Consider the following 13,355-nt stretch of genomic DNA (forward strand, 5'->3'; position numbering starts at 1 on the left):
TTCAGCGTCACCCACGCACCTGTCAGTAGGGGTGACAATCAGGTCGGGTTGGCGTGTCGGGTCGGCAGGTCGAGTTTGGGTAAACACGTTGACCCGCCCGCCTAACCCATTTATTAAACAGGTCAGTTGGGTTGACAAGTTGTCATACCCCTAACACGAACCTGACCCATTTAATAAATGGGTTAGGCAGGTCAACCCATTTAGGACACGAACCCGTTTAAGCAAACTCGGCTAAAAAGCGGGGTGGCAGGTCGTGTCAGATTTTGCCACCCCTACCTGTCAGTCTTGTCATTTCTCGAGATGAGTACACATTTTTCATTTCAACAAAAATTATTGAGATGGATGGTCAACATTTGTGGAGTTGTGCCCTGCATAAAAAATGGCCCAACTTAGCTATTTGAATTTTAGAGATGTAAACATGTAGGGTTGCTTATTATTGGATGCCACATAATAGGATTCAGAGTCACATTCAAAATCTAAAGAGTCTTTATAGGATTCCAATCTTATTAGGTCATACACCCTAAGAGTTAGGATTTTGAGTGAAACTTGGACTTGGATTTGGATTTGGATTTGGATTTAAATGGTATGTCAAGTTTGATATTTTTGAGATATAGACGAGCTAGGGTTGTAGTTATTATCCCCCACATGACCACTGCTCTTCCCAATTCTTATGGTGTGGGATGGGGCTCGTTAAAAATAAAAAAATAATAAAAATGGGGCACGTTATTTTCAATGACAAAAATATTGACATCAAAGCATGTGTTGTCGCTGCATGTGCGATAGCTTTTTGGTTTTATTTTTTAATAAATTACTTAAACGACCCAATTTATCAACAATTTAGAGAAGCTTGCTTAACATTTACCGAACTGACCTGATGTCCCGAACTGATTATACCCAACCCGACCCGATTTTAGTAGGACCATGAATTTGGGTTGGAAAAAATGAAGACCTGAACACACTTGGACTCGACCCAAGTTTCATACCCGACCCATATAGTTCCACATAATGTAAAATCGAACTGATCCAAACAAACCCGAACCTAAACCAATTATCTACCCAAACCCATTTTATATGTGAACCAACCCTATTGAAACCCCCACCCACTATTGTCTAGAAAAGTTATTTAGCTTCTCATTTGTTAATATATAAATTTCTTATTGAATAGCTTATTCTATTAATTTACATTTTTTTATTGACAAGTAATTAAGATTAAAATACCAATCATATTGAGAACTAAGTTGAAACCCAAACTCATTAAGACCTGAACCGATCATACTTGAACCCGTTAACATGGGTCTACATTTTCAACCATGCCAAGACCCGAATCAAAATGGGTTGGGTCTAGGTCTAATTCTTATACCCGATCAAAAAATGAGACTATCGAAGACCCAACCCAATATATACCCAAACCTATTAACTCATACGCGTCTACAATTTTCGGTCATACTTTAACCCAGAACAGGACTTGAATTAGATTGGGTCGGGTTTAGGTCAAATTTTTAGACCCAATTCACAATCAGATCCGATAAAACCTGACCCATACCAACATAGTTACACCCAGTCATGCATCGCGGAGAGATGAACATGATTGAATGTAATAATTAAAAATTTGAGATGTTTTAGTGAATAACTGATAACTTGGGACATCAGATCAACTGGATCTGAATCCCAAATATTGAGAACCCCATATCTAAAATTTATATGTCTATAAAATATTGGTATTGACCAGACCTATTTTATGTGTAAAATATTGTGAATGTCATGCAAATTGATAGTGAAATTGGATGAGTCACATGTAACTGAATCATTTGTGTAAACTTTTCCTTGCTCCTATTTATTTTTTATAATGATTCGATGTAAGATCCAAGCATCGACTGTCTTAGCCTAGTCGCGCCAACATAGTATTGGCCACATCCGACCCGAATAGGAACCGTTTACATCCCTCTGGACTAGGTGTGTTAATGGGCCTGGTTTACCGGACCTGACCCGAACCAAGCTCTATAGAGTCCGGGTATGGTGATAAATAAGAAGACCCGATTAAGACCCAGGTCTAGACCTGAAGGTCCGATTAATACATGGACCCGGGTATAGTTTGTGAAATTTTATACCAGATCCAGACCTGACCCGTCCGATTAAGACCCGCCATTTTTCAATGTAAAAGTGATAAAAATTGTGTTTTACAAGTTATGGTCCAGGTATGGTTCATGTAGTTCTTATCAGGAACGGGTATGATTTTTCTTATAGCGGACCCAATTAAACCTGAGTCCGGACCTGATACTATACCCGAAAATCTGGTCCAAGTCTGGTTTCACCTGGGTCTGAACCAAACCCGACCAGTTGACACCCGTACTATGGACTATTCATAGAAGACCCAATACTTTATAGATCACTAGGGTAGATAGAGTAGGGCAGTATGTAGGTTTGAGCCCATGACAGGGATGGGCCGGATGGCCTCAAGCTGTGTAAATCCATGGGCCCACATTCTGGTCCATGGACCTCCTCCTCACAAACTGATACCAATTTCAAGGCACCCAGGGGGATGATGATCCAACCTATATGCCCTTGGCTATCTGACTTTATGCCCCACCCCACTGTTGAGGCACCTATACGGATTCCCCTAGATGGACCCTGATCTGCTCCATAATCTTTAGGATCCAATAGGACCCAACATGAGCTTATTTGGACAAGGGTGCATTGGGACATGAACTTCAACCTCTACGTGTGCTAAACTTCTCGAATCAACTGGATCCGCTGGTGAATTGTGGATTTCGAAGTCCAGTGCCATAAACGGGTCGGATCCAATCATACCTACTACCAGTGTAGATGCATCAGGTTCCTTCTTCACATGACTGTCGACCAAACACCGACCTAAAACCACGCTGCAAATCCCTTTATATAAAGGTGAAAGATGCTCCGATTCCGGTCCAGATCCAAACGGGCCTAATTAACATCTAGGGACATCAACGGATCGGATTTTATCCGATATCCAACTGAATCCAACTCTGCTTAGTCAAATTCGGCAAGCTAAATCCGATTATAAATGAATTAAGTTATGGTTTCAAATTTTTGCTACCAAATCTGATAGATATCCAGATTCATTGGATATCTGAATCTGATTACATGTAAAAAACCAATTATTAGTAGGAACTTTTATCCATCAACCCGAATAGTTGAATCTGGTATTGACCACATCCGACCCAAATTGAAACCGTTTACATCCCTACTAAGTTACTGACATTCTAACCCACCTAGGCTATGTCACAGGGACACACCCTTTTGGGGCATGTCCTTGATGACACGAGTGGACACGCTCGGACACGCCCACAAAGACACCGACATGTACAACATTATTTTAATATCTCTTAATACTATTTTAATATACTCTTATGTTTTAAATAAAACATGTATTTTTCATTATTAAATCATTGTAAAAATAGTTTTTATTGATCAACAAAATTAAAAAATTCAGTGTCCTCGTTTTGCAAGCACCTAACCCAACAGTTCGGTTCTTCGGATCCAGATCCAAAAACGAAAAATATAACGTTGATTTAAACAAAAAAAAAAGTAAATAAATTAAATTAAACAATTAGCCGGTTCGCGGACGTCCGGATTGCTCGGGGCCCTGTTCTAACGGCGACGGACGTGAAGGAAAGGAATGAGATCCGGTTAACCCAAGGCGTGAAGTCCGGGAAATATTGAAAAAGGCGGTCAAAATAAGGGAAGAAGGAAGATTCCCCTAGGGTTCCTCCCCCAATAAATTCTACGTCTGCCCCTCTCTCTTCCTCTCTCTCTCATTATTATATATAAAACCCTCTCCCTCTTTCCAGGGAAGAAACGTAGCAAAGTGAGGGGCATAGGCGAGGCTACGCGGGGAGACCTCTCGGAGGTATTGCTTCTTTCTCTACTTCATATTTTTCATCCCATTTTTTTCGTCTATAGTCTTCCCGATCGTTGATCGGCTGGATCGGTCGCTCGTTGATCTGTTTCTGGTAGTTTTCGTCGTTTTTTAGCTTAATATCTCGATTTTTATGTGTTTTCTTTAGTTTTGATGGTTTTTTTGGTTCGGATCTTGAAAAAATAGGATTTTGTCGGGATTTTGGGTTATTAAGGATTTTTTTCTGCTCGGGATCGTGATGATCTTGTTAGATATGTGTTTTTTCAAGGTTTATCGCTGGAATAAGTGTTGATTTATGGCAGAAATGGTAGATCTGTTGCTTCTGTTGCTGCTGTTGCTTAGTGATGAAAACCTTTCGAGATTTGGGACTTTTGTTGGTTTTCTGAATGGTTAGACTTGTGATTACGTTTTTATTGTTGAAATTTTTAAGATTTTTGGATGTAAGGGGAATGTGATTGCTGTTTGGTGTGGATCTGTGGCTACTAGTTGTTGCTGTTGATCGCTATTGTGAATGATGAGGTGGTGTTATTATTCTCTTTTTCCGCGCTATAATAATTTGAGATAATCCATTATTGTTGGCTGGAGTGCTGTGGCGATACCAGACCCTTTTTTTCTTAAGAGATCATTATGCCCCTTTTCCTTCATTTTCGCTCGACTATGCTGAAAACTTTCCAATTGGATATTTGCAAGTGAGTGCTCCTACTGCTTCGTAGGGTTTTTTGTCTTTGCGTTATTATTTGATATATATATATATAGATATAGATATATATATATATATAGATAGATAGATAGAGAGAGAGAGAGTTGGAAATTGTGCCGAATAACTTGGGGGCTGTTGTTTTTGTTTGATTATACTGGGTGGCACATATCCTTTCTTTGAAACAAGGGTCGCCTCTGGTTTTATCAGTGCTTCCAACAATTTTTGTCTTCTCCATAAAGTCGTCGCTCAAATAGACTAAATTATTTTTCGGGCCCTTAATCCTTATAGTCAACAATGGTTTTGCATCATCTCATGGGGTTTCTACAGCTAGTTTACTGTCATGATGTTACGCTGTTTTGTGACCTGTGTCGCATGTAGATGTCTTCTTCCCATCCTTTTCAATCATAGTGTTGCTGCAATTGGTGAAAAGAGATGTTTCTGTATGATTGTATATGTGCAAATTGGAGCATCTCATCGGTTATTCATTATTGTACTGTCACTGATTTGATTGTTTAATGGTGTTACATGTGCATTGCAATTGCTATTTTGTTTAACATTTTGAGTGCATGCATAATCTATACACATTGATCGAATTGATTCCATGCCGGCCTTCAGTGGTGATGGGATGTTCCTTTTTGTTGTGCTGATATTTTATTTACAATAATGCCAAGTGGATCTAGTGGGTCGATGAGAAAATTCTGAGATAAAATCATAAAAAGGAGGCTTTTCATTTGTGTAAAATCCCTTTCTTTTTCATTTAGCAATTTCTAATTTGGGATTTGGCTTGGCAGACTTCGGTTCTGTAATCAATTTTTGCCATTTTGACATCAATCAGTGATTCAGTGTATATTTCTAGATTAAGGTCTAGTGGTGCTGAAATTTCATCTGCTTTCTTTAGTCACTTGGTTACAAGTTGTGAAGAGCCTTTAAGATTTGAATCTACCATTTGGGTGTAGGGTCGCATGTGTATCCTTTCATTTTCACATTAGCAGTCTACTGTGATATTCCTTCTTAGATTTGTGGTGCCCATAGTTTTTTTTGCCCTCTCTGTGGAAGTGGAGGCACTTGGAATTGGTTGGTATCCCATTTGTGGAAAATCAGACAGGGTCCTGGCATTCATATTATCGATAACTAATAAGGCCATTCTATTTTGACAAAATCCCTACGGCCGAGTTCCATAGCTTTATGTCTGCTAACCTGTTACTCACATGTCATTCTTTTGTTTTATTTGAGTTTTTTACACTTTCTCCTTCAAGCCAGTGACTTCATTGTCTGCAACCAGTGTTGTGAAAAGCATGCCTCGAGCTGCAAAAGGTGCACCTCAAGACTGAGGTACACACCTCATTCTTCCCCTCTTTTTAAAAGAAAAAGAGGGAGGCCAAATAAGGGACTTTTCTCTCTCTCTCTCTCTCTCTCTCTCTCTCTCTCTCTCTCTCTCTCTCTCTCTCTTCTTCTTCTTCCTCCTCCTCCTCCTCTGCCGATCTCCTCCTCCTCCTTTTCTTCCTCTCCCCCCCCCCCTCTTCCTTCTGCTAATCTTCTTCTTTCTATATAATTAATTAATATATTACTTTTTATCTATTAAAAATTGACCAATTAACTAATTACGCCTCGAGGCATGCTTTATGAGTGGGTCTTATGCCTCAACGCTTTTCACAACATTGACTGCAACTATTGTGCTAAGCCCATCATTGAACATCGGACCCTTTTTATTTTCATCTTTTCTTTTTGCCAGGTTAGGTTGCAATAGTCCCATGAGTGATTTGAACCCTAGATGGCTAGATCACTTGGCTATGATTGTGGTCATCCTAGTTACACAGTCTTACCTAATAGAGATATGACACTGTTCCCATTGATGGATGAATTTGGAAGGCATTATTTGCCAAAACCAATCTGTTACCCCATCCAGAGACAGGTCTTCTGGACATTGAAGGGGCTTATTTTTTCAAAATTGGGTATATGAGGTCCAAGCCACATAGAACTTTGTCTAAAAGCTTCTCTAGGCATGAAGTTTATGGTTTTCTGTTAATGGTTTTTGGATCTTATAATATGATAATATGTCTTTCCTTCTGGTAAATTTTTTGCATGCTGACCTTTTCATTTATCTGATCTAGTGATCCTACATATTATTGAATTTTTGAAAAGAAATTGGAAATAGAAGGGTCCTGAGCATTTATATATAAATTCTCTATATACTTGAATCTTGTCCATTTGGGACTTGTGTGCACCTTTCGGTATTCCTAGCCTTGATATTTTCTTGCACGTGTAAGGACTAATTTTTATTGCATGCAAATGTTAAAAGCTTTGATGAAGGATGAATCATTATGTCTCGTAGATTTATACTGTTTAGAATAGGATTCGTCTGTTTCAAGCAACATGATGTTTGCAATATTTGAATATGCTTTTGAGTGTTTTCAAAAAGTTTGTCCCTATGCATTTTAAAAAGTCCTTATTGGTAGGGATTTAATAGCGATTGATACCCTCTAACTTAGGTGGTGGTTGTTTTATTGTTTTGTGAGCATTTAAAACATGATGAGTTTAAAATTGCCTATTGCATTACCGTGAGTTTTGGGCATGTAGTGGATGTTCCTGTTAGTATATTTTTGATCGTTAGAGGTTGGTCTAGGCGATTGGTTCAATAACAGTATGATAAACTGGACGACAAAAAGGATTTTGGTAGCAGCTCTTGATTATGTCAACTGGTTATTTTGATGTCAACCCCCCCCCCCCCCCCCCCCCCCCCCCTTTTCTGTTTCTTGTTCTGGGGGTGGAGGGGATGAGGATGATGTATAGAATACGTTTTTTTATTTCCCCTTTTAATTGATATTCTGAAGCCATGCTAGTGCTTCTTTTGTGATGTTATTTTTGGTGCTTTCTGTCCAGCCATAAATTGTAATTGGACTTGTTCTTGCAGGTCTGCTGAAGAAACAAAATGGCAGAACAGCAGCATTTCCCCTCTGTTGTTGAGAAGTTATCTGGGCAATCATATCTATATTCCAGACTCTCTCCAAACCTGCAGAACAGAAATACCAACATGAGCCATATGGCAGGTATTTATGGCAATGGTGGTTTGCAGAATGCCTTGCAAGGGAGCCAAAGTGGTGTTCCTAGCCTCTTGCCTGCAATGCCTGTATCACCTGTGTTTGTCCAGGCACCATCAGAGAAGGGGGCTGGTGCCTTCCTTGTTGATTTTCTTATGGGAGGAGTTTCTGCTGCTGTATCAAAAACAGCAGCTGCTCCCATTGAGCGTGTGAAGCTATTGATCCAGAACCAGGATGAGATGATCAAAGCCGGTCGTCTTTCTGAACCCTATAAGGGAATCGGAGATTGCTTCGGCCGTACAATCAAGGATGAAGGCATGCTCGCACTCTGGAGAGGGAACACTGCCAATGTGATTCGTTACTTCCCTACTCAGGTACCTCACCAATATCTTTTTTGTGTTAAGAATTCTGGAATTTGATGCATTTTACTTTATTCTTCAGCATTTTTAGTGTTTATGTATCATGATTTAGTTATGAAACGATTCAAATTTGTTGATTGTTTTTGGGTCTTCGCTAGTTCACAAATTTATTGGCTTGCCAGGCACTGAACTTTGCTTTCAAGGATTACTTCAAACGCCTGTTCAACTTCAAGAAGGACAAGGATGGATACTGGAAATGGTTTGCCGGAAACTTGGCATCTGGAGGAGCTGCTGGTGCCTCTTCTCTCCTCTTTGTGTACTCTTTGGACTATGCCCGAACCCGCCTGGCAAATGACGCAAAGGCTGCAAAGAAGGGAGGGGAAAGACAATTCAATGGCCTAGTTGACGTCTACAGGAAAACCATAAAGTCAGATGGCTATGCTGGGCTTTACCGTGGGTTCAACATCTCTTGTGTAGGAATCATCGTGTACCGTGGCCTGTACTTTGGAATGTACGATTCTTTGAAGCCTGTGGTTTTGGTTGGAGAAATGCAGGTCAGTTTACAGTCTTGCATATGAATTGAATTTCTGCTAATCAGTATTCAAAATTCAATAATCCATCTTACTGATGTTTTATTCTTGTGAATTTGTGTGATCTTTGCAGGATAGTTTCCTTGCGAGTTTCCTCCTCGGTTGGGGAATCACAATTGGAGCCGGACTTGCATCCTACCCAATTGATACAGTGCGCAGAAGGATGATGATGACCTCTGGTGAGGCTGTCAAGTACAAGAGCTCCTTGGAGTGCTTCTCGATTATCTTGAAGAACGAGGGTGCGAAGTCGCTGTTCAAGGGTGCTGGTGCTAACATCCTGCGTGCTGTAGCTGGTGCTGGTGTGCTTGCTGGCTATGACAAGCTGCAGCTGATCGTCTTCGGTAAGAAGTACGGATCTGGTGGCGGTGGCTAATGGGTGTTCTTGGTATGACCCATTTCACAGATACTGATGAAAAATAAGCTCTATAAGCGAGAACCTTTTTACAATTCGGTCTACGTTAATTTTTTTGTTTTACCTCCAATTATTCGGAAGTTCTATGCCTTGGTCGGCATTTTTTTTGCTCTTTTTGTTTTTTTGTTTTTTTTAATAATTTGAGCAGACATTTGTTGGATACGTTTTTTTTTTGGTTGATTGTCTGCGTGATTACTCCAGGAGAGTATGTCTTGGCGGCAATGTTTACTTTTTTTCACTCTTAGCTAAGATAATATTGTCCGAAGTGATTGAGACTCTTTAATGAATGTCTCAAATGATTTCTTACCATATTGCGAACTGGAGTTGTTTAACTCAGCGAGCATTTTTTGTTCCATTTCTCAGCATGTGTAGTTGATAATGTTGTATTTTTGTTCATATTAAACTGCCATCAAGTTGACCACTGGGTGGTGTTCTATATATGCCCTTGTGTCCCCCGTTTGGTTCTACCCATGGTCACTTGGCATTAGCTCAAATAGTCAGAGTAGGGGTGGGACATTCCAACTCTGACGGGTTTTTTTATTGAAATGTAAGCTGGGGTTAGCCATCTCCCTACCAGTTATACAACTATACCATTGGGTTTTTAAACTGCAACGTCCTGGCTACAATCAGAGGCTCCCTTGATTGTCCAACTTTGACGTTAGTTCTATAAGAATGGTGCGCTTCTGTCTTGTGTGAAAAAAAAACTTCCATGGTCCCTGGCCGAGGTGTTACCCGTTCGAATGTTTACATTTCACCAGCAGCGTTGCATCACCAAGATGCCTTCAACCCAGTCCTTTCTGCCTAGTACATGTAAGAAGGAAAGGTGGGAATTGCCTGCTACTTTTTTGGCCTACTGCCAGCCTGCCACTAAGTAAACAGGTGCTTTCAGGTTGTTTGTTGCAAATATGACTTTACAGATGTTTTAGACGTGGTTGATTTAAGAATCAACTCGGAAAATGGTGTTTGGTTGATTCGCTAGGAAATGATATTTGGATAATATTTTTTTATAAAAAGACTAACAGTTTTTTAAGCTTTGAATATTTATAAAAATTTTAGACAAAAAAATTTAGATGGTTCAAGAATTGATTCTTATAAAATCAAGCATGTAGCACACATCTGTATGAACAGATTTAAAGACGACATAAAAAAGATGCTTCAAAGTCAGATTAGGCTGGACTTATTTCCCACGCCTTATTACAGTGGAAAAGTTTTCGTTGACATAGCTTGTGGCTTAAAATTATGCACAAACGTGTGGCTAAACTGGACCTGAAGACATGTATCTGGGCCATGATTTTGGCTTCAGAGATAAATCATCTTTGTCGAGCTTGTACCTGGATGTCCAACATTGTTCTCAAACTTGGAACCTGGTTAGGACCCCTAGACCCACACATTTGATGCATTAGAATATTGTATAGATTTTTTGTCTGGTTCATGACAGATTGCATCACCATAGTTCATCTTTTAAAAAAATCTGGAATAGAATATGCACATTGTATGGTGTATATTTGGAAAATAGCCACGAACCAATGTTATAGGCAATTTAGCGTGCCTAACTTGCTTCAAGTAGAATTTGCCAATATCATATTACATACTTTGTACAGTTTTGATATGGTTAACATTAGCTATAGTTACTTAAAACTTATTTTTTGGTTAAAAAAACTAGCACAGTTAGTGAAAGAGAATGACCAAGACTTGAAAAGATACCCCCAGACTGAAACTCTGAATTTTTTTGGTCTACAAATCACAGTAAGTATTGCATCAATGAACAGGTAGGGGTCTGCCTAACCACAGCCTGACTATAAAAAAAACAACTATAAGCTACTTGGGGAATTAAACAAGGCTTTCCACTATGATATAGACATGCACCAATTTGAGTATAAACATGGGGATAGGAAGGCCCCGACAAGTTAGAATTTGAAATCAAATTAAAATATGAGGATCTATATAGGAGCAATTACCTCACAAGTTTGAACCCATTAGGCAAAGCCCACAATCCATTAAATCATCACATCATAGGCTTAACTCCGCTAACATCCACTTGATCCAAATTAGTCCTTAGTGCGTTTAATCTGGCTAAGATGATTCAACTCTAAGCCCTCTTAACCTAGTGAAATGGAGGAAACAACCACGTAAATTTTGAAAGAAAAATAATAACAAACAAATGCACACGAAAATAAAATTTCAAACAAAATCAAGAATAAGGGAGAAAAGAGGGAAGGGAATTTTTACCCACATGAGAAATGGTTGTAAATAATTCTAATCTTCTCTACAAATTTCAAATTGAAATCCTAGAATGCAAAAACTTTTCCATAATTCATCAACTTTTATTTGAGAACATGGTTTGTTTGTTTGTTTGTTGTTTTAGTGACTATATCACTATTCATAGAGTTTTTTGGCCTATTTATAACATATTTGTGGCGTTAATTTACAGGCCCATGAATACATAGTTGGCAAACTCGGCAAGCCAACTCGTCCCTCGCCCGAGTTAGCTCGGATGGAGACCTAACCGAGTTAAAAAAGTTGTACAACTCGGTTAGGACCAAACTCGGCCGAATCATCTAAGACTCGGCTGAGTTTATCATTGACTCAGCCGAGTCTTAGATACCATGTTGGAATTTAAAGGTTTTGCTAAAAATTCAAAATATTAATTAAAAGAATTAAAAGCTTTCAGTTTTCCAAAGCTAGATTTGAAAAGATTTCTACTTTTCAAAGTTGCATTTGGTGTTGGTACTCGATGGATGAGAATTTATTAGCATTCAAGAGAGAGAGAGTTAAATGACAATAAATATGTTACCAAAATGATACTATTTTAATTTATCTAAATAACTCATGCAATTATCTACATTTTTTGAAAAATTTATGTTTAGAATATAAAAATCATGATTACATTGTGATATTTAAGTTTTATCAAGTACATTATGCTATTTTGCAAATAACACACTAATTTTCAATTTTAAATAGTGAAAATTTTATTTTTTATATTTTAAAATATATATTTAATATTTATACATATATGAGTTTTTTGAAGTTATGTTTATTACTATACATAATAAATCACACCTAATATGTTATTTTTTTAATTTTGTATCATAAATTACATATTATTTATTTTTAATAAATTAAATTAAAATTCTTGACTCGCCCGACGAGTTGTGTATGGCCGATCTGATACTGAGTCCTGAGAATGCCAACCATGCATGAATAACCCTAGCTGCCTTTAGACAGAGAAAAAAAACAGCATCTTGGGAGTATCTCAGTGGTGAATCATGAAACTGAGATACAAGGGTGGCAAAACTTGACACGACCCGCCAACCTGCCTCTTAGGCGGGTTCGGGTTTGTGTCATAAACGGGTCGACCTGCCTAACCCGTTTATTAAACAGGTCGGGTTCGTGTTAGGGGTATGCCAACCCGCCAACCCAGCTGACCCGTTTAATAAACAGGTTCGGCGAACGGGTCAACCCGTTTACCCGACCCGCCAACCCGTTTACCCGACCTGCCCGCCAAACCGTTTATTAAACGGGTTAACCGGTCATGTCAGGTTACCCATTTAATAAATGGGTTGGGTTCGTGTTTGCCACAGCCGACCCGTTTAATAAACGGGTCGGGTTCGTGTTGAGGGATGCTGACCCGCCAATCCAACCCGATTGCCACCCCTAGATACAAGAGAGAGAGAGAGAGAGAGAGAGAGAGAGAGAGCTTGCACTGATTCAGTGATACAAGAAAGTTAACCAAATGATAAAAACTTCATGTTTCTAAACTGGATCAGAATCTGAATCCGGACTTTTAGTACAATTTAAATCTTGTTCAACTGGCAACATGAAAAGACCTGATATTTCCGTTCTCACCATAAGAAATCTGGTTGGCAAGATTTTCCATATGCAATGGAACAGGTTTCACCATTTTGCCTAGATTTTGACATTATATGCAGAGGCGCTGCATGGTGGGCATGCAGTGACCTTCTTGACAGCCACCCATCCTGGCATTTCTCGAGATGATTGTGCCCATCTCGAGAAATGTTGAGATGGATGGTCATCAGCAGTGAACCTGCAGCGCCGCTGCATAAAAAATGACCTCTTTTTGCTCAATCCCGTAGAACTGAAGAAGCTTATATCCTACTCACATAAATCTATAGCTTCTTTATAATATTTAAGTTGGATTTGGAAAAAAATCCAGACCTATTTTGAAGAATACAAATGAAGTATTGGCCGGAAGCTTGATCCATTTTTACCACTGCATTGGCCAGACTCATTTTTATCACTGTATTGGCCAGACTCAGGTTGGATCTAGGCAATAATGAGTCTGACGCAATCGGATTTGAAGTCCGATGGGACAAGCTACGACTTAATCTGCATCTGATGGG

At 39.1% G+C, this 13,355-nt stretch overlaps 1 protein-coding gene across 1 annotated transcript; it reads left to right on the plus strand.

The window, feature by feature from the left end:
• Positions 1 to 3,782: 3,782 nt before the first annotated feature.
• Positions 3,783 to 9,303, plus strand: LOC149822823 (ADP/ATP translocase 1, mitochondrial-like). Its single transcript, XM_089980069.1, has 4 exons — positions 3,783 to 3,886; positions 7,507 to 8,007; positions 8,175 to 8,546; positions 8,656 to 9,303. Exons 2-4 carry the CDS (start codon positions 7,525 to 7,527, stop codon positions 8,953 to 8,955), a joined length of 1,155 nt encoding a protein of 384 aa, XP_089836195.1. The 5' UTR covers positions 3,783 to 3,886; positions 7,507 to 7,524; the 3' UTR covers positions 8,956 to 9,303.
• The last annotated feature ends 4,052 nt before the right edge of the window (positions 9,304 to 13,355 follow it).

Source organism: Nuphar pumila, chromosome 11 (assembly GCF_984573655.1).
Source record: "Nuphar pumila chromosome 11, dmNupPumi1.hap1.1, whole genome shotgun sequence".
Classification (NCBI taxonomy): Eukaryota; Viridiplantae; Streptophyta; class Magnoliopsida; order Nymphaeales; family Nymphaeaceae; genus Nuphar; species Nuphar pumila.

Excerpts from the sequence above, each read along its gene's own strand:
- LOC149822823 (XM_089980069.1), top strand. The coding sequence starts at position 7,525 with ATGGCAGAACAGCAGCATTTCCCCTCTGTTGTTGAGAAGTTATCTGGG. Across the intron at positions 8,008-8,174 it reads TTCGTTACTTCCCTACTCAG|GCACTGAACTTTGCTTTCAA; the intron begins GTACCTCACCAA and ends TTGGCTTGCCAG. Across the intron at positions 8,547-8,655 it reads TTTTGGTTGGAGAAATGCAG|GATAGTTTCCTTGCGAGTTT; the intron begins GTCAGTTTACAG and ends TGATCTTTGCAG.